The sequence below is a fragment of the Rhinatrema bivittatum genome, chromosome 8 (assembly GCF_901001135.1).
Source record: "Rhinatrema bivittatum chromosome 8, aRhiBiv1.1, whole genome shotgun sequence".
NCBI lineage: Eukaryota > Metazoa > Chordata > Amphibia > Gymnophiona > Rhinatrematidae > Rhinatrema > Rhinatrema bivittatum.
Genome location: NC_042622.1, coordinates 265,781,364 through 265,801,158, shown reverse-complemented (window position 1 = coordinate 265,801,158; position 19,795 = coordinate 265,781,364). Strand labels below are relative to the sequence as shown.

At 43.2% G+C, this 19,795-nt stretch overlaps 1 protein-coding gene across 8 annotated transcripts in view; it reads left to right on the top strand.

The window, feature by feature from the left end:
• The window catches only part of LOC115098359 (excitatory amino acid transporter 1-like), a 142,571-nt gene that overhangs the window by 83,691 nt on the left and 39,085 nt on the right, over positions 1–19,795 (top strand). For all 8 annotated transcript variants that reach the window (XR_003858476.1, XM_029614903.1, XM_029614906.1 and 5 more), the window contains 2 exons: positions 10,853–11,113; positions 11,966–12,103. Coding sequence is in view for 7 of the 8 variants with exons in the window: in XM_029614903.1 (XP_029470763.1) it covers positions 10,891–11,113; positions 11,966–12,103 (361 nt within the window). In the remaining variant the exon portion in view is untranslated. The remainder of the gene's footprint in view (positions 1–10,852; positions 11,114–11,965; positions 12,104–19,795) is intronic.

Below are 19,795 nucleotides of genomic sequence, written 5' to 3'. Positions count from 1 at the left end.
GATTAGGCCTTGGGCTGGGCTTCAGCACCAAGTCTAGTCCATGGTGCCGGAAGTAGGCTTTGGGCTGGGCCTAAGCCTCAAGTCGGGCCATGATCCTGAGGCCTTGTCCCAACAGAAGCTTGGGAGGTTTGGTTTGTTTAAATGGTTTTTTTTTTTGTTAAACAAATTGACTGACCCCCCCCCCCCCCCCTCAAAAAAAAAAAATTAAATGAACTAACTCATACAAAAATTTCACCCCCCTAAAATTAAAAAACAAACCAAACTGAACATTTTGGGGCTGCACATTCCTTCCGGCTTGTGCAAATCCCAGCTGTCAATCACAGGAGAGCTACTGCAACAAGTGCTTGTAATAGATCCCAGTTATCCTCTTGCAGGCTTCTTGTCCCTTCTTAATACAGGCCTTGTACACACATTGAAGGGAGTGTAAAGTAACCCTCTACAGAAAGCAGAAGGAAGTGAAGCTAGAGGATAAATAACAGCTCACGTACAGCTGGGAAGTTGTGTAAGTAATTGTGTAAGTTGTGTAAGTAATTGACAGCAGAGGTTCTCAACTCCCCCAGTCAGGTTTGCAGGATGTTCACAATGAATGCTCATGAAATCTGTCTGCATGTCTCGACTTCATTGTATGCAGATTTACCCCACGTAGATTCATTGTGGAAATCCTGAAAAAGGAGATTGATTTGTAGCTCTCAAGGACTGGATTTGGGGGCTACCAGTCCCCAGATGCAGTGAGGCAAAGCCAAAACTGGATCGACCTCTCAGGTTTGTCCTGGGTCAGGTTGCCCTAATCGAGGTCTGAATTCTCTCTCTTTTCCTGCATCACCCAATGGCAATAGTGCATCACATCTCTTTCCTCAAGTCAGCTATCTCCAAAACCAAGAAACCAGCAGCAAAACTAGATGTGAATCATTTGAAACTAAGGTTATCAGCTGGTTCTTATTTCTGCTGGTTTTACCTTAGTGCATGTATAAGTTTGTAGTTCTGATTTCTATAGAAAAAAAAGACTGCAAATTCATTCGTACAATGGAGGGAAAACCAGGATTGGATCAGTCTGACCAATAGAAACGGACTCATTTGGCACCCCGTCTTCATAACTCTGCATTCAGGTGGCGGCAGGAACCCGGGCATGGGTGCTCCCACTTCCTGACTCCAGTTTGTTTTGGAGTGCGTTTGAATCTGCAGAGAAGAAGCCTACGGTGGGATTGGGGGAGGGGGCTGGGGAGAGCTTGTTTGTACAGCTGCCGCCTTGACTTTGTTCTCCCCTGCGTAATATGTGCCCCACAGTGCTGTGCTGAAGATTTAGAGTGGGTGAGATGCAAACTCTTTCATGCCGAGGGGGTTAGCTGAGGAGTGCTGCAGGAGGGATTAGGGTTGACTTTGTGGCCATGCACATAGAGCAGGCACTGGAGAGCTCTACTGTGCAGAGGGATATTGGCAGAATACGAATCCGAGCGCTGGGCAGACAACCTGGGAAAACCAACCAACCGGGTTCGCGGGGGGGGGGGGGGGGGGAGGAGTAGGGCAGCCATGAGTGGTGAGGAAAGACATGAGGGTGAGAAGGGGTGGGGAAGCTTATCATTGCTATGTTTAGAATACACTGCAGTTTATGCAAAACCTGAAACATAGAAATGACGGGAGAAGAAGACCATACGGCCCATCCAGTCTGCCCAGCAAACTTTCACACTTTTTTTTTCTTTCATATACTTATCTGTTTCTCTTGGTTCTTAGTAACCTTTTTTATTCTATTTCCCTTGCACCCCCGCCATTAATGTAGAGAGCAGTGTTGGAACTGCATCTAAGTGAAATAGCTTAATTAGTTAGGGGTAGTAACCACCTCAATAAGCAAGCTACACCCATGCTTATCTGTTTATCCAGACTATGTCATTCAGTCCTTGTTGGTTGTTGCCTGAATATAGATCCACCTTTCTTCATCCCCCCCCCCCCCGCCGTTGAAGCAGAGGGCTATGCTGGATATGCGTGAAGTGTCAAACTTTGTCCCCTGACGTTGAAGCAGAGAGCTATGCTGGCTTTGCATTGAAAATGAAGTATCAGGCTTATTTGGTTTGGGGTAGTAACCGCCGAAAGAAGCAAGCTACTCCCCGCTTTTTTGTGAATGCAAATCCTTTTTTCCACATTTCCTCTTTGCCGCTGAAGCTTAGAGCAATGTTGGAGTCGCATTAATTGTGTGTATGTTTATTGAATAAGGGTATTAACACCAGGTAGTAGCCGTTGTTCCCATGAGCCACCCACTCTTCATTCACATCCTCTAGACTTTATGGATCCACAGTGTTTATCCCACGCCCCTTTGAAGTCCTTTACAGTTTTGGTCTTCACCACTTCCTCCGGAAAGACATTCCAGGCATCCACCACCCTCTCAGTGAAGAAATACTTCCTGACATTGCTTCTGAGTCTTCCTCCCTGGAGTTTTAAATCGTGACCCCTGGTTCTGCTGATTTTTTTCCAACGGAAAAGGTTTGTTGTTATCTTTGGATCATTAAAACCTTTCAAGTATCTGAAAGTTTGAATCATATCACCCCTGCTCCTCCTTTCCTCCAGGGAGTACATATTTAGATTCTTCAATCTCTCCTCATAAGTCATTCGATGAAGACCATCCACCTTTTTGGTCACCCTTCTCTGGACCGCCTCCATCCTATCTCTGGCCCTTCGGAGATATGGTCTCCAGAACTGAGCACAGTACTCCAGGTGAGGCCTCACCAAGGACCTGTACAAGGGGATCATCATTCCCTTTTCTTACTCGATATTCCTCTCTCTATGCAGCCCAGCATTCTTTTGGCTTTAGCTATCGCCTTGTCACATTGTTTCGCCGACTTCAGATCGTTAGACACTATCACCCCAAGGTCTCTCTCCTGCTCCATACACAACAGCCCTTCACCCCCCATCGAATACAATTCTTCCGGATTTCCACAGCCCAAATGCATGACTCTGCACATTTCCAGCCTTGAGATGTGGGCCTGAGGTGTGGAGAGAGTTTCATGGGGGCCTCTCCAGTTCTGTATTTCTGGCACTGGGGGCTCTTTGCCTTGTCACTGCTATACTGCTATAACCAGCTACAGGAAAGAGGAATTAAGCTGCTCGCTCCCCTTTCCCCCAGGGAATGCAAATTCTTAGGAACCTTATTTACATTTGACAAATTAGAGACAGATTTGGTTGGTTTCTCTTGGCAGATGTGAAGGCTTTGCATTCCAGATGATGGAGTATTGTTTAATACTCTCCAGGGAGAGGCGAGCAAGGTGATTTCAGTAGCTGGTTATGCTGGTAATCGGTTTCATGCTGGTGGCAGGGACAGGTCATTGACTTCAACAGAAAGCTCGGCCTTCCCTGCCAACACGGGTCCCTGCCAGTCAGTGGATGTCAACGATGTAAGAAAGAGTGCTGGTAATTCATGTTGCACCCAAATGGATCCCTGCACAGACAAAACCTCCTGCCTGCCATGCTTTCTGCTAACTTAGATTTTACCCCATTTAGCCATGGGGTTGACAGATAACTCCAGGGCATCAAAGACAGACTGAAGTGATCCCGCTAGAGTCCTGTTGTATGCACTTTATGAATTTGTAGTCTTTTTCCCTTGGACAGAGTAGAATGATCAATGCAGTCATGCCGTAGGATAAATCAAGAGAGGCTCAGCTTGCTTCTTAGCTTCTGGATCATCTTGTAAATGAACTTGGGTATTTTGAACAGGTAAGATGTCTTCTGTATGTAAAATATCCAGCTTTAGCTGGTATGGATCAAACCACTGAACAAGAGGCATCTTAACATTTCTCTCACCATTCGGTAGGGGCAGGTTTCAGACTAGTTCTGTTTCTAGAAATGCCCCAACTCCATCTCTGATCACCAGAAATCCAACAAGAGTAGAAGTTTCATAGCAGAACGCATTGAGATGGGAATTTTAAAAATAAGAAGCGTGGGGACAACTGCCTGATTCAGTTTTGTTCTGATCTTGAGTCCTTCTGGGCATGGATGGAAGGTGCCAAGATCAAGGCCAAGAAAATGCTGGAATATTTAAGTCTGCCATGAGCTGGGCGAGGTTCTGTTACTCAGCAACTGGGGTTCACAGCACCCACATTGTATGGAGAGGTCCAAATTGTCTCAGTTTTCCAAAGATATTTGACATTCTGTGTTTGTTGTTTGAGTTTTGTGAACAAGAACCCAGGGCAGGGTGGGCAAATATGTATTATTGCATGATTATTACTATATTTGTATGGATTTTATATTTTGTTACATTGTATTCTGAACATCAAGATTCTGTGCTCTCAATGCTTATAAGCGTGTAATAAATAATTTGGCGATTCTCTGAGCCCAGAGATGGATCCTTTCTCTGGGGAGAGGGGAAGGGAATAAGGCAGTGTTTATTTTAACCAATTAAGCCTGATATGCAATTAAGCCTGATTTATGCTTATCCAGCATAAATCTTTGCTTCAACGTTATCTCTGCTTCAACGGCAGGGGGGAATGAAGATAAGAGAATTTACAGTCAGACAACAACCAACAAGGACTGAATTGCACAGTCTGGGTAAACAAATAAGCGTGGGAGTAGCTTGCTTTTTGCGGCGGTTACTACCCCAAACCAGTTAAGCCTGTTACTTCACTTGGAAAGCATATCCAGTGCAGCTCACTGCTTCAGTGGCAGGGGGAATGAAGAAAAAAGGATTTATATTCAGACAACAACCAACAAGGACTGAATTGCACAGTCTGGGTAAACAAATAAGCGTGGGAGTATTGCGGTGGTTACTACCCCTAACAAATTAAGCCTGATACTTCATTTTGAATGCATATCCAGCACAGCTCACTGCTTCAACGGCAGAGGGGGATGAAGAAATAGAATTTATATCCAGACAACATCTAACAAGGCATTGATATGAGCAGTATGAGTATACAAACATCGGGATAACTTGCTCGATACGATGGTTACTACCCTCAAAATAAGTCTTATACTTCACTTTGATGCAGCTCCAACACTGTTCTCTGCATCAATGGTGGGGGTGGAAGGAATTTAGAATCAAAAACGTTACCAATAAGGGCCCTGACCTCAGTGGTCAGAGTAGCAGATAAGTATGAGAAAATAAGTGTGAAAGCTTGCTGGGCAGACTGGATGGGCCGTTTGGTCTTCTTCTGCCGTCATTTCTATGTTTCTATGTGCTTTCAGTCACACCAAGGCTTCCTCCAGTTGCCTGAAAACTTCAACATTTTATTTCCACAATTCACACAGTTTTTTATAGCTTGATAAACGTCTTACAACCATAAGTTTCGGCCGTCTGCTGGTTATTAATTTTATTATTTTATTTATTTGTAGTCTGTGTTTCGGCACTTCAGAGCGGATTAATTTCATGGCCTATAGGTATTTCTCTAGCCTGAGAGGGCTCCCAATCTGAGTTTATCATGATTGCTAGAAAGCATATGAAGTGGTAATACCAATAGAAAAAAAGGAGAAAATATATCTGAACAAATCCATGGTGAGATCTCGTCTAGAGTAGTGAGTCCTGTTCTGGAAATCTGATCTCTAAAAGGATAGAGAACGATTTCAGGCAGTCCAGGGCAAGGCTACCAAAGGATGCAGAGTTTATACCATAAGCCCTAAAAATGAGAGTTAAGGACTTAAATATGTACATGCTAGAGAGCAGTAGGAGAGGGGGAATTTGACAAAGACATTCAAATACCTCAAAGGCATAAATAGTGCAAAAGAAGCAAACATTTTTCAATTGAAAGGAAGTTCTAGAAGAGCTTTGTTCAAAGGGAGCAGACTCGGAGTAACACAGGAAATATTTCTTTACGGAAAGGGTGAAGGCCTGGGATGAGCACGGGAAACCTTAGATGTGAGGGGAAAGCCTGGGATCAGATGGACTGTGTCTCCTGTCTTTGGCTCTGTTTCTGTCTTTTGCCTTCTATGCCAAAGGTAGGCAACTCTGCTGCTCAAGTGCTGCAAGTCACTCGGGTTTTCAGGATATCTACGCAGGATCGGCGTGAGAGGCGTTTCTACGCGGTGTGGCCAATGCATGCAAATGCTTCTCATGCATATTCAGAGTGGATATTTGAAAACCTGACTTGCTGGCGACTCTTGAGAACCGGAGTTGCCTATCATTTTAAGATACTCGGGTATCAGTTTTAATGTTTACGCTAACCTGGGTTTCTCGCCTGCACAGGCCCAGTTTCGGGCTTCTTAGTCAGCTGAGTCATACAAAAGGCAGATGTAGTCCTTTGTCAGGGGTTTGTTGGTTCTCCCTAGGGCCAATAAAATATTTTTTACGTGGGGCTGCTCTTGCCATCCTTTCCCTCCCAGGGGATGAGCTCTTTCTGTGGTGGGGAAGAGTAAATCCTCTGTGGCCCAGGTGACGGAGAGTCCCTCCTACGGTGTGTGTGTCTCTCTGGTCAGGTGCTCTCCTCAAGGACAGACAGGCGGGACTCAGACTGGGTGTTCAAATCATATTTACTGATCATTTCCAAACGGTCATTCACTGTCCCACAACATTCAACTAATGAAACTGTGCCTCTGAACTATTTACACAGGATCTTTGCTGGGGGTGCTGGTGTCCATCTCTCCAGCCCCTGGGAGGGAGCTCGTCACTGCCTCCTCATCCGTGCAACAGCGCAGGAGAGGGGGAATCCTAGGGGGGAGCCCCAGGCCATGAAAAGATCCTACACCGAGTCCAAAGTTCAGTCTGAAGCCCACAGCCTGCGTCCTGATCCTACTGGGAGTCTCCCAAGGTTTGAGGGTACAACCTCGATGGACCTCTTGTAGGCCTCTATCTCCTTCCCCTAGTTTGCAGAGGGGTGGGAAAAACCTTCACACTAACAAAAAGGGGAAAAGTCCAAAATATCTCACGCTGGGTACTGCTGTCACTGGTCTTGCTTCCTCTAGGGAGCAGAGCAGTAACTCACAGGTCTCCAGTCCCTGCTCTCAGGATTGGGGGGAGTTGGTCAGAATAAGAAAACAAATCCAAAAGCTAACCAAAATCTACAAAACTCTCTCTCTCTTCAAAAGGGAAGACAGAGACCCTTTCAGACAGGGAGTGTACTGATGAGGAATCTCCTCTATTCCTCTAAACACAAGAAAAAAACACCACGCTGGGTTAGTGGGCCAAACTCAGCAGAGGAAAATGGAAAAAAACCAGCTCCTTACTTCTCAAAACTTAACTGAAAATATCCAAACACTCTCACCCGCTAGGTCTGCCTTATGCCCCTGGGATGTCCAATCACAGTCAGCTCAGTGGAGAGACTGAAAGAGAATGGACAAGCCCAATGCTGTTAATAGTCCTGATGGTGAGGGACATTGGGCCATCTGGTGACAAACCAAAGGGTCGGCCTCACAGCAATTGGAACTCTGACTTCGGCGGAACTGATTCACGCTTCTCTCTGTTCATAATTTGTCTCCCTGCTCTACAGTGAACAAAACCTGGTTTTAGAATAGAATTTCTAGTAACTTGTGGCCTTGTGATTTCTAATGATTTTTAGCTTTTGAGATTTGCACCTGGTCTTTTAAGGAACGAACGTGCTCACCAGGCAGCGGCATTCCCAGCTGAGCCATGCACGGTTTCAATTAAAGCTTATTATAGAAGAACGCAGGAAATACTTGCTAACAACTCAGCGTTCTCGAAGGGTTGGTACAGTTGAGTTGCCGACGTGAAGGAGGCTAGGCAATAAATGTTAACGTGCAGATTGAGGTCCTCCTGTGCACGCCAAGAAATGTGAGCTATGCAGGAAAGCCATACTGTTAAAGGGGCCCTAGAAAACGTTAACGCGAGCACGCAAACGTCGGGGAGTCCATGCATGCGAGTGAAGGAATGTTATAGGCAGACGAGGGATTATCGAGCTCATGCCAAACAGTGAGGTGTAATCACCCTGTAAGCTAGCTGGATGCTGTTTAATACCTGCTAGGACCTGGTGTTTACTTACTAAATAGCGTGAGCATGCTAAATGAAGCAGGTTCGTGAGAGGGCTCAGCTAACTGGAAACAGAGAGCCTGGAACAATGAAGGCTGTGGACAGGAGATGAGTAACAGGCATAGTTTGCCTGCTTGGTTTGGAGGGGAGCAGGGAGTGAGAAGTTATATTGGTGGAGGGCAGAAGGAGCTCAATTCAGCACTAGCACCTGGAGCCTTTTTTTTGGGGGGGGGGGGGGTCACATTTGACTATATTTCTCTTTGCCCAGATAAAACACACTTCTTGCGCAAATTCTTCCACACATAACCGTGCATATATACTACAAGAAGGTCTTGCCAACCAAAGCAGTGACACATCAAGCAGCATTGCCCCACAGCTCACAGTGTTCAAGGCATCGAAACTCTCAGACCGGAGTGGAAATGGACAGCTTTAAAAAGAGGGGCACGATTCCCAGGATTATTGCTGGGGGCGTCGGTCTGGCCACTGAGCTCCATTAGCGTTTAAAAAGTCTGTCCAGGGCAGTCGTTTCTATGGTGTGTGTAGAAGGGCTGGGGCAAAGCGTCACTCCCTGGCTAGTCACAAAACAGGGGGGAAGGGGGAGTGGGGCAGCCTCCTTCCGAGGGGGAGTCCTCCCTGAGATAAAGGGTAAAGTTTCAAAAGCGCCGCGCGTGCCCGGGCCGTGCGCGCGCAACGAGCGCATTTTTGAAACGGCTCGGCCACGCGTGTATCCCCTGGCACGCGCAGAAGTGCCGGCCTCTCTGAAAGAGGTGGGCCAGGGGGCGTGGTCTGGGCAGGGCGGGGGTCAGCTGGGACGGCGGCCATTAGGCCCTCTCCCGGGGAAGCACGTGCCGGCAGCTGGTCGGCACGCGTAATGTCTGCTCCAAAGGAGCAGGTAAGTTTAAAAACAAAAACAAAAAAAAAATAGCTAGGTAGGTAGGGTATAGGGGTCGGGGAGGAGAGGAGAGGGGAAAAGGTAGGAAGGCTAGGTAGGGGTATAGGGAACTAGGCAAAGGCCCAATCGCATCACCGCGCGTACCTTAAAAAATGCACTCCCCCATGCATGTCATTCGCAACCCTGATGCACATGCATGCGCCGATACAAAATCAGGCTCGCATTTGCGCACGGGCGTCGCGTTTTATAGCATGTGTGTGGTGATGCGCGCATGTTATAAAATCAGTACGTTCGTGTACGTGCGCTGGAAACCGCGTGCACATGGATGCCCGCGTGCTCTTTAAAAATCAACAAAGAATAAAATACAAAGCCCTATGTACCAAACATAAACTAATACATGATGAAAAATCGGACTGGCTAAACACTGCACTAAGGGTACACGTCCCAAAATGCACGAAGGTAGGCAGTCTAAGAAAGCCGTCAGGAAGAAAACCAGGGTTAGACGCCAAAGCCTTTTTCAAAACTTTATTGAAGTGGAGACGTATATATTCTTAAAGCCCGACTCTGGCCGAGTTTCGCCGTTAGCAAGCGGCTGCCTCAGGCGCTCAATTTGATTAGGACTCAGGTTGAAACGAGTGTGATCTGGAATACCACACTTTTTGGCCAATTGTGATCCGCTGTGTGATTGATTCTTTCTATTTTATATGACAAACATAATCTTGTTGATGTGATGGGTTTGTTGGACTCCAACTCTGGCATCACATTTATCAAGCACCGCGGTAACAACAACTTCTGTCTCACGTTCCAATGTTTGTCCCCACTCCGACTAGCGATGCCAGAGTTGGAGTCCAACAAACACATCACATCAACCAGATTATGTTTTTCATATAAAATAGAAAGAATCAATCACACAGCGGATCACAATTGGCCAAAAAGTGTGGTATTCCAGATCACACTCGTTTGAACCTGAGTCCTAATCAAATTGAGGCCCCCGAGGCAGTCGTTTGCTAACGGCGAAACTCGGCCAGAGTCGGGCTTTAAGAATATATACGTCTCCACTTCAATAAAGTTTTGAAAAAGACTTTGGCGTCTAACCCTGTTTTTTTTTCCCTACGGGTACACGTCCCACACAGGAACCTTCGTTCAGCAAACAAAGCTCTCTTAACCATTCCTTCGGTCAAGACAGCGAGACTAACCTGGGTAAGAGAAAGGACCTACACTCTGGAACACAATGCCTTTGGAGATCAGATTACAGAGAGACCCCAAAACATTCAAGAGAAGTCTAAAGACATGGCTTTTTAAACAAGAAAGGAGAATAGAAAATACATGGGAATAAACAGAAGAGCACCGGCACACAGCACTAGTCTCATAAATGTGCATCACAATATTTTAACAAATTGAGTACACAATGAATGTAATAAGATAACATGTTAATGTGATTTTTTTTGACCTGTAAAAGTACCTTCTAGGTACACCTGGCCAGAACCTACATCACTAAACATTTGTACGTATTTTTATGATTTAATGTAACCGAAACTTAATGGCACCAGTTAGAATGTACTACAGTACGCTTACTCCAAACTTAAGTATGTGCCTATATGTAAACCATTGCAATGGTATAGAAAAGACTTTAAATAAATAAATAAAATAAAATAAAACCTTTGTCTAGCCAGTGGGTCCCCCAAGTACCATCCCCTCAAGCATGCAACGAAAGCTTGAGGGGATGGTACTTGGGGGACCCATTCCTGCACCAGCAGGAATGGGTAAAAAGGGCTTCATGACAATTGCTGGCCTTCCCTGCACTGACTGTAAATGTTCCCGGGGGGGCAGGGATAGGACAGAGAATGCAAACAATGCACTTTGTTTTGAAGGCAGAAAGTGCGTGCCATAAAAGCAGGTGCTAATCTCTATGGCTATTTTCAAGGGGAAAATACCTGCATGGATAGGAGGGTTATGGTAGAGGGGAGGAGAGAAGCATAGGGTGACCCCCCACTAGAGCAGCTGCAGAGATCACGAGCTCTTACAGACGCCTTTTTTTTTTGAATCACGTCTGTTCTCTCTTTTAGGTTCCCAAGAATCGCGTGGCCCGGAGCAGGCTCTGGAGATGATTATGAGCGAGAAGCAGGACAACGTGAACAGCTTGTTCCTGAGCGAGGACCTGGCTAAGCCCCTGGAGCCCGACAGCCGAGCCGCCCGCTTTCAGCAGGCCCTGCAGAAGAGAGTGACGCGGGCCAAGCAGCAGACGCACAGCATCACCAAGGACAGCCTCAAGGGCTTCCTGCGCAGAAATGCCTTTGTCATCTTCACCGTCGCGGCCGTCGTACTGGGTACATAGCCAGGGACACGCTGGGAAACACGTTTTTTTGGTACCGTCATAAAAATGGGCCGCTTTCTCCTGGAGTTTTTCCTATAAGATGAATGGTATCCTTGGTCGGCCTCGCTTTTTATCTTCTGTGGTTTTCAGAAGCTGCTTTTTCTCCCATTTCATACTGCAGGCACGCACGATAGCAGCTACTGTGAATGCTGCTGCAGCTGAAGGGTTCATCATCAGTCGGTTAGAAAGCAGAGATTACTTAAACAGAAAGGACCTCCGACTGTAGCAGCATAAGAGTAGCAGGATAGACTCGCAGTGTGAAAAGTGAGAGCCGGGGCAGCTGAACGGAGATGGAACAGGCAGGGAAAATGCCAGGGCAGATACAGGGGGTGGTGGGAGGAACGGGGGCTGAAACAGAGGCAAAGTCAAGGTAACAAACAGATACAGGAGCTGCTGAGAGGAGGCCAGCAGAGGGAACTTGGGGGTAATAAACAGGGACAGAGAAACTGCCGAGCAGATCGAGGGGGCAGGCAAGGAGAAGGGACTGCTAGGGGGTAATAAATATAGAAAGCTGCTCTAACAGAAGTCAAAGTGAGGACTGTGGATATGGCCTGACCCGCAGGCACACTCAGAGGTTTCCCCCAGCATAAGTGCTTTCCCCTTTCCCAAGCTCATTAACCATATGTATGTCAGTAGAATTGGGCTAGGAAAGACCTCACCACGCTGCGGGGCTCTGTTGGCGGCAGCAGCAGCCGCCACCCCCCCCCCCCCCCCCCCCCCCCGACCATGCCAGATGCTGAGAAGGCACCGCTGATGCAGCATCCTGTTCCCATCACTGAGTGGGTTTTTCCTCCTCTCTTTGCAGGGATCATCCTGGCCTTCGCTCTGCGACCCTATAAGATGACCTATATCCAGGTCAAGTACTACTCCTTCCCGGGGGAGCTGCTGATGCGGATGTTACAGATGTTGGTGCTGCCTCTGATCGTCTCGAGCCTCGTCAGCGGTGAGATGCTATTCTCTTGGCGTTTGTTATTTGTTTCAAAATGCTTTGTATTCGGCTGCTTCCAAAGAACAGGTTCAGCACGGGTTACAACTGAACATCCACAATGAAATAATAATAAGAACACGTTCAGCGCGGATTACAACTGATCATCCACAATGAAATAATAATAAGAACACATTCAGCGCGGATTACAACTGATCATCCACAATGAAATAATAATAATAAGAAGAACACGTTCAGCGCGGGTTACAACTGAACATCCACAATGAAATAATAATAATAAGAAGAACATGTTCAGCGCGGGTTACAACTGAACATCCACAATGAAATAATAATAAGAACACGTTCAGCGCGGATTACAACTGAACATCCACAATGAAATAATAATAAGAACACGTTCAGCGCGGATTACAACTAATCATCCACAATGAAATAATAATAATAATAAGAACACGTTCAGCGCGGGTTGCAACTGAACATCCACAATGAAATAATAATAATAAGAACACGTTCAGCGCGGGTTACAACTGAACATCCACAATGAAATAATAATAAGAACACGTTCAGCGCGGATTACAACTGATCATCCACAATGAAATAATAATAATAATAAGAAAACGTTCAGCGCGGATTACAACTGATCATCCACAATGAAATAATAATAATAATAAGAACACGTTCAGCGCGGGTTGCAACTGAACATCCACAATGAAATAATAATAATAATAACACGTTCAGCGCGGGTTACAACTGAACATCCACAATGAAATAATAATAATAATAACACGTTCAACGCGGATTACAACTGAACATCCACAATGAAATAATAATAAGAATAAGAACACATTCAGCGCGGATTACAACTGAACAGCCACAATGAAATAATAAGAAGAAGAAGAACACGTTCAGCGCGGGTTACAACTGAACATCCACAATGAAATAATAATAATAATAATAACACGTTCAGCGCGGGTTACAACTGAACATCCACAATGAAATAATAATAATAACACGTTCAACGCGGATTCCAACTGAACATCCACAATGAAATAATAATAATAATAAGAACACGTTCAGCGTGGATTACAACTGAACAGCCACAATGAAATAATAATAATAAGAAGAACACGTTCAGCGCGGGTTACAACTGAACATCCACAATGAAATAATAATAAGAAGAAGAACACGTTCAGGGTGGGTTACAACTGAACATCCACAATGAAATAATAATAAAAATAATAATAACACGTTCAGCGCGGATTACAACTGAACATCCACAATGAAATAATAATAAGAAGAAGAACACGTTCAGCGGGATTACAACTGAACAGCCACAATGAAATAATAATAAGAAGAAGAGCACATCCACAATGAAATAATAATAATAAGAAGAACACGTTCAACGGGATTACAACTGAACATCCACAATGAAATAATAATAATAATAAGAACACGTTCAGCGCGGATTACAACTGAACATCCACAATGAAATAATAATAATAAGAAGAACACGTTCAGCGGGATTACAACTGAACATTCACAATGAAATAATAAGAAGAAGAAGAACATATTCAGCGCGGGTTACAACTGAACATCCACAATGAAATAATAATAATAAGAAGAACACGTTCAGCGCGGATTACAACTGAACATCCACAATGAAATAATAATAAGAAGAAGAACACGTTCAGCGCGGATTACAACTGAACATCCACAATGAAATAATAATAAGAAGAACACGTTCAGCGCGGATTACAACTGAACATCCACAATGAAATAATAATAAGAAGAAGAACACGTTCAGTGTGGATTACAACTGAACATCCACAATGAAATAATAATAAGAAGAAGAACACGTTCAGCGCGGATTACAACTGAACATCCACAATGAAATAATAATAATAAGAAGAACACGTTCAGCACGGATTACAACTGAACATCCACCATGAAATAATAATAATAAGAAGAACACGTTCAGCACGGGTTACAACTGAACATCCACAATGAAATAATAATAATAATAAGAAGAACAGGTTCAACGCGGATTACAACTGAACATCCACAATGAAATAATAAGAAGAAGAAGAACACGTTCAGCGCGGATTACAACTGAACATCCACAATGAAATAATAATAATAAGAAGAACACGTTCAGCGCGGATTACAACTGAACATCCACAATGAAATAAGAATAAGAATAAGAACAAGTTCAGCGCGGGTTACAACTGAACATCCACAATGAAATAATAATAAGAAGAAGAACACGTTCAGCGCGGGTTACAACTGAACATCCACAATGAAATAATAATAAGAAGAAGAACACGTTCAGCGCGGGTTACAACTGAACATCCACAATGAAATAAGAATAAGAATAAGAACACGTTCAGCGCGGATTACAACTGAACATCCACAATGAAATAAGAATAAGAATAAGAACACGTTCAGCATGGATTTCAACTGAACATCCACAATGAAATAATAATAATAATAGGAACACGTTCAGCGCGGATTACAAATGAACATCCACAATGAAATAATAATAATAAGAAGAAGAACACGTTCAGCGCGGGTTACAACTGAACATCCACAATGAAATAATAATAAGAACACGTTCAGCGCTGGTTACAACTGATCATCCACAATGAAATAATGATAAGAAGAAGAACACGTTCAGTGCGGATTACAACTGAACATCCACAATGAAATAATAATAATAAGAAGAACACGTTCAGCGCGGATTACAACTGAACATCCACAATGAAATAAGAAGAAGAACACGTTCAGCGCGGGTTACAACTGATCATCCACAATGAAATAATGATAAGAAGAAGAACACGTTCAGCACGGATTACAACTGAACATCCACAATGAAATAATAATAATAAGACGAACACGTTCAGCGCGGGTTACATCTGAACATCCACAATGAAATAATAAGAACACGTTCAGCGCGGGTTACATCTGAACATCCACAATGAAATAATAATAATAATAAGAACACGTTCAGCGCGGATTACAACTAAACATCCACAATGAAATAATAATAATAATAAGAACACGTTCAGCGCGGATTACAACTGAACATCCACAATGAAATAATAATAATAATAAGAACACGTTCAGCGCGGATTACATCTGAACATCCACAATGAAATAATAATAATAATAAGAAGAACACGTTCAGCGCGGAATACATCTGAACATCCACAATGAAATAATAATAATAATAAGAACACGTTCAGCGTGGATTACAACTAAGCATCCACAATGAAATAATAATAATAAGAAGAACACGTTCAGCGTGGATTACAACTGAACATCCACAATGAAATAATAATAGGAACACGTTCAGCGCGGGTTACAACTAAACATCCACAGTGAAATATTAATAAGAAGAAGAACACGTTCAGCGTGGATTACAACTGAACATCCACAATGAAATAATAATAATAATAATAGGAACACGTTCAGCGGGATTACAACTGAACATCCACAATGAAATAATAAGAAGAAGAAGAACACGTTCAGCGGGGATTACAACTGAACATCCACAATGAAATAATAATAAGAAGAAGAACACGTTCAGCGCGGATTACAACTGAACATCCACAATGAAATAATAATAAGAATAATAGGAACACGTTCAGCGCGGATTACAACTGAACATCCACAATGAAATAATAATAAGAAGAAGAACACGTTCAGCGCGGATAACAACTGAACATCCACAATGAAATAATAATAATAATAATAGGAACACGTTCAGCACGGATTACAACTGAACATCCACAATGAAATAATAATAATAATAATAATAGGAACAAGTTCAGCGCGGATTACAATTGAACATCCACAATGAAATAATAATAAGAAGAAGAACACGTTCAGAGCGGATTACAACTGAACATCCACAATGAAATAATAATAATAATAATAGGAACACGTTCAGCGCGGATTACAACTGAACATCCACAATGAAATAATAATAACACGTTCAGCGTGGATTACAACTAAACATCCACAATGAAATAATAATAATAAGAAGAACACGTTCAGCGCGGATTAGAATTGAACATCCACAATGAAATAAAAATAATAAGAAGAACATGTTCAGCGCGGGTTACAACTGAACATCCACAATGAAATAATAATAAGAAGAAGAACACGTTCAGCGCGGATAACTACTGAACATCCACAATGAAATAATAATAATAATAATAATAATAGGAACACGTTCAGCGCGGATTACAACTGAACATCCACAATGAAATAATAAGAAGAAGAAGAACACGTTCAGCGCGGATTACAACTGAACATCCACAATGAAATAATAATAATAATAATAGGAACACGTTCAGCGCGGATTACAACTGAACATCCACAATGAAATAATAATAACACGTTCAGCGTGGATTACAACTAAACATCCACAATGAAATAATAAGAAGAAGAAGAACACGTTCAGCGCGGATTACAACTGAACATCCACAATGAAATAATAAGAAGAAGAAGAACACGTTCAGCGCGGGTTACAACTGAACATCCACAATGAAATAATAATAAGAAGAAGAACACGTTCAGCGTGGATTACAACTGAACATCCACAATGAAATAATAATAAGAAGAAGAACACGTTCAGCGCGGATTACAACTGAACATCCACAATGAAATAATAATAAGAAACACGTTCAGCGCGGGTTACAACTGATCATCCACAATGAAATAATGATAAGAAGAAGAACACGTTCAGTGCGGGTTACAACTGATCATCCACAATGAAATAATAATAATAATAATAAGAACACGTTCAGTGCGGATTACAACTGAACATCCACAATGAAATAATAATAATAAGAAGAACACATTCAGCGCGGATTACAACTGAACATCCACAATGAAATAATAATAAGAAGAAGAACACGTTCAGCGCGGATTACAACTGAACATCCACAATGAAATAATAATAATAAGAAGAACACGTTCAGCGCTGATTACAACTGAACATCCACAATGAAATAAGAATAAGAACACGTTCAGCGCGGGTTACAACTGATCATCCACAATGAAATAATGATAAGAAGAAGAACACGTTCAGCACGGATTACAACTGAACATCCACAATGAAATAATAATAAGAAGAAGAACACGTTCAGCGCGGGTTACATCTGAACATCCACAATGAAATAATAAGAACACGTTCAGCGCGGGTTACATCTGAACATCCACAATGAAATAATAATAATAATAAGAACACGTTCAGCGCGGATTACAACTAAACATCCACAATGAAATAATAATAATAATAAGAACACGTTCAGCGTGGATTACAACTGAACATCCACAATGAAATAATAATAATAATAAGAACACGTTCAGCGCGGATTACATCTGAACATCCACAATGAAATAATAATAATAAGAAGAAGAACACGTTCAGCGCGGAATACATCTGAACATCCACAATGAAATAATAATAATAATAAGAACACGTTCAGCGTGGATTACATCTGAACATCCACAATGAAATAATAATAAGAATAAGAACACGTTCAGCGTGGATTACAACTAAACATCCACAATGAAATAATAATAATAATAATAGGAACACGTTCAGCGCGGATAACAACTAAACATCCACAATGAAATAATAATAAGAATAAGAACACGTTCAGCGCGGATAAAAACTGAACATCCACAATGAAATAATAATAACACGTTCAGCGCGGATAACAACTGAACATCCACAATGAAATAATAATAACACGTTCAGCGTGGATTACAACTAAACATCCACAATGAAATAATAAGAAGAAGAAGAACACGTTCAGCGCGGATTACAACTGAACATCCACAATGAAATAATAATAATAATAATAGGAACACGTTCAGCGCGGATAACAACTGAACATCCACAATGAAATAATAATAACACGTTCAGCGTGGATTACAACTGAACATCCACAATGAAATAATAATAATAAGAAGAACACGTTCAGCGCGGATTACAACTGAACATCCACAATGAAATAATAATAATAATAAGAACACGTTCAGCGCGGATTACAACTGAACAGCCACAATGAAATAATAATAAGAAGAAGAACACGTTCAGCGCGGGTTACAACTGAACATCCACAATGAAATAATAATAAGAAGAAGAACACGTTCAGCGCAGATAACAACATATCCTAAAACATCTACCTGCAGAAAAGTAATAATTTTATAAATATCATACAGGGTTTGCTTGCCTAGTAAAATACGCAATTGTTTAAAATATTAAAAAAGCCGTTACCTCTTATTTTTAAACCAAAATAAAATTAATTAAACAGAAACAATACCTGACCTGTCGCTATCTGAAAACATCTAAAAAATGATTATGCCTGATTAACCAAATGAATTTTAAATAACTTTCTAAAGCTCCAAAGGGAAAGGGTTCCAAAACAAAAGATTCGGGGCCATGAACAGACGTTCACGTGATTCGTCTAGCCTTCTTGTTCTAACTGATGGAACCTCTAATAGGAATTAGGGATGTGAATCGTTTTTGAACGATTAAAATTATCGTCAGATAATTTTAAAATCATCCAAAATCGTTAGTGTGCACGATACAAAAAGAAATGCCCACGATTTATCGTCAGGGGCATTTGTATTGTATCGTTAAATAGGGGGTGGGAAAACCGGCACACCAAAAAAACCCTAACACCCACCCCGAACCTTTAAAACAAACCCCCACCCTCCCGAATCCCCCCAAAATGTTTTAAATGACCTGGGGTCCCGGCGCGATGATCCCGGCGCGATGTCCTGCTCTCTGCCGACGGCTGCTGTGAAGAGAAATGGCGCCGGTGGCCCTTTGCCCTTATCATATGACAGGGCAAAGGTAGCACCGGCGCCATTTTGATTCCTAGCTCCCGACGTCACGTGTCCAGGAGATCGCTCCCGGACTCCCGCTGGACCCCCGGGACTTTTGGCCAGCTTGGGGGGGCCTCCTGACCCCCTAAAGACTTGCCAAAAGTCCAGCGGGGGTCCGGAACGACCTCCTGCAGTCGAATCGTGTTGCCGTACAGCAAAATGGCACCGACCGTACTGCATGGTCGGTGCCATTTTGCTGTACGGCAAAACGATTCGAGTTTAGGAGGTCGTTCCCGGACCCGTGCTGGACTTTTGGCAAGTCTTGTGGGGGTCAGGAGGCCCCCCCAACCTGGCCAAAAGTCCTGGGGGTCCAGCGGGGGTCCGGGAGCGATCTCTTACGCTCCTGACGTCGGGGGACAAAAAAACAAAATGGCGCCGGAGCTACCTTTGCCCTGCTGTCATATGACAGGGCAAAGGTAGCGCCGGCGCCATTTCTACAACGCACCGGAGGTCCGAGAGTAAAAGATCACACCGGGACCCTCCCTCTGGACCCCAGGTAATTTAAGGCATTTTGGGGGGGGTTCGGGAGGGTGGGGGATTTATTTTAAAGGGTCGGGGTGGGTTTTAGGGATGTTTTAGTGTGCCGGTTTTCGATTTACACGATTTACACGATATTTTAAAAAACAAAACCGCGACGATAAGATTCCCTCCCCCCCCAGCCGAAATCGATCGTTAAGACGATCGATCACACGATTCACATCTCTAATAGGAATTGGGATGCCAATTGAAGAGGTCTCGGAGCGGCCTCGGAGGAAACGGGGAAAACAATCGGGGCTCCCTTAGGGC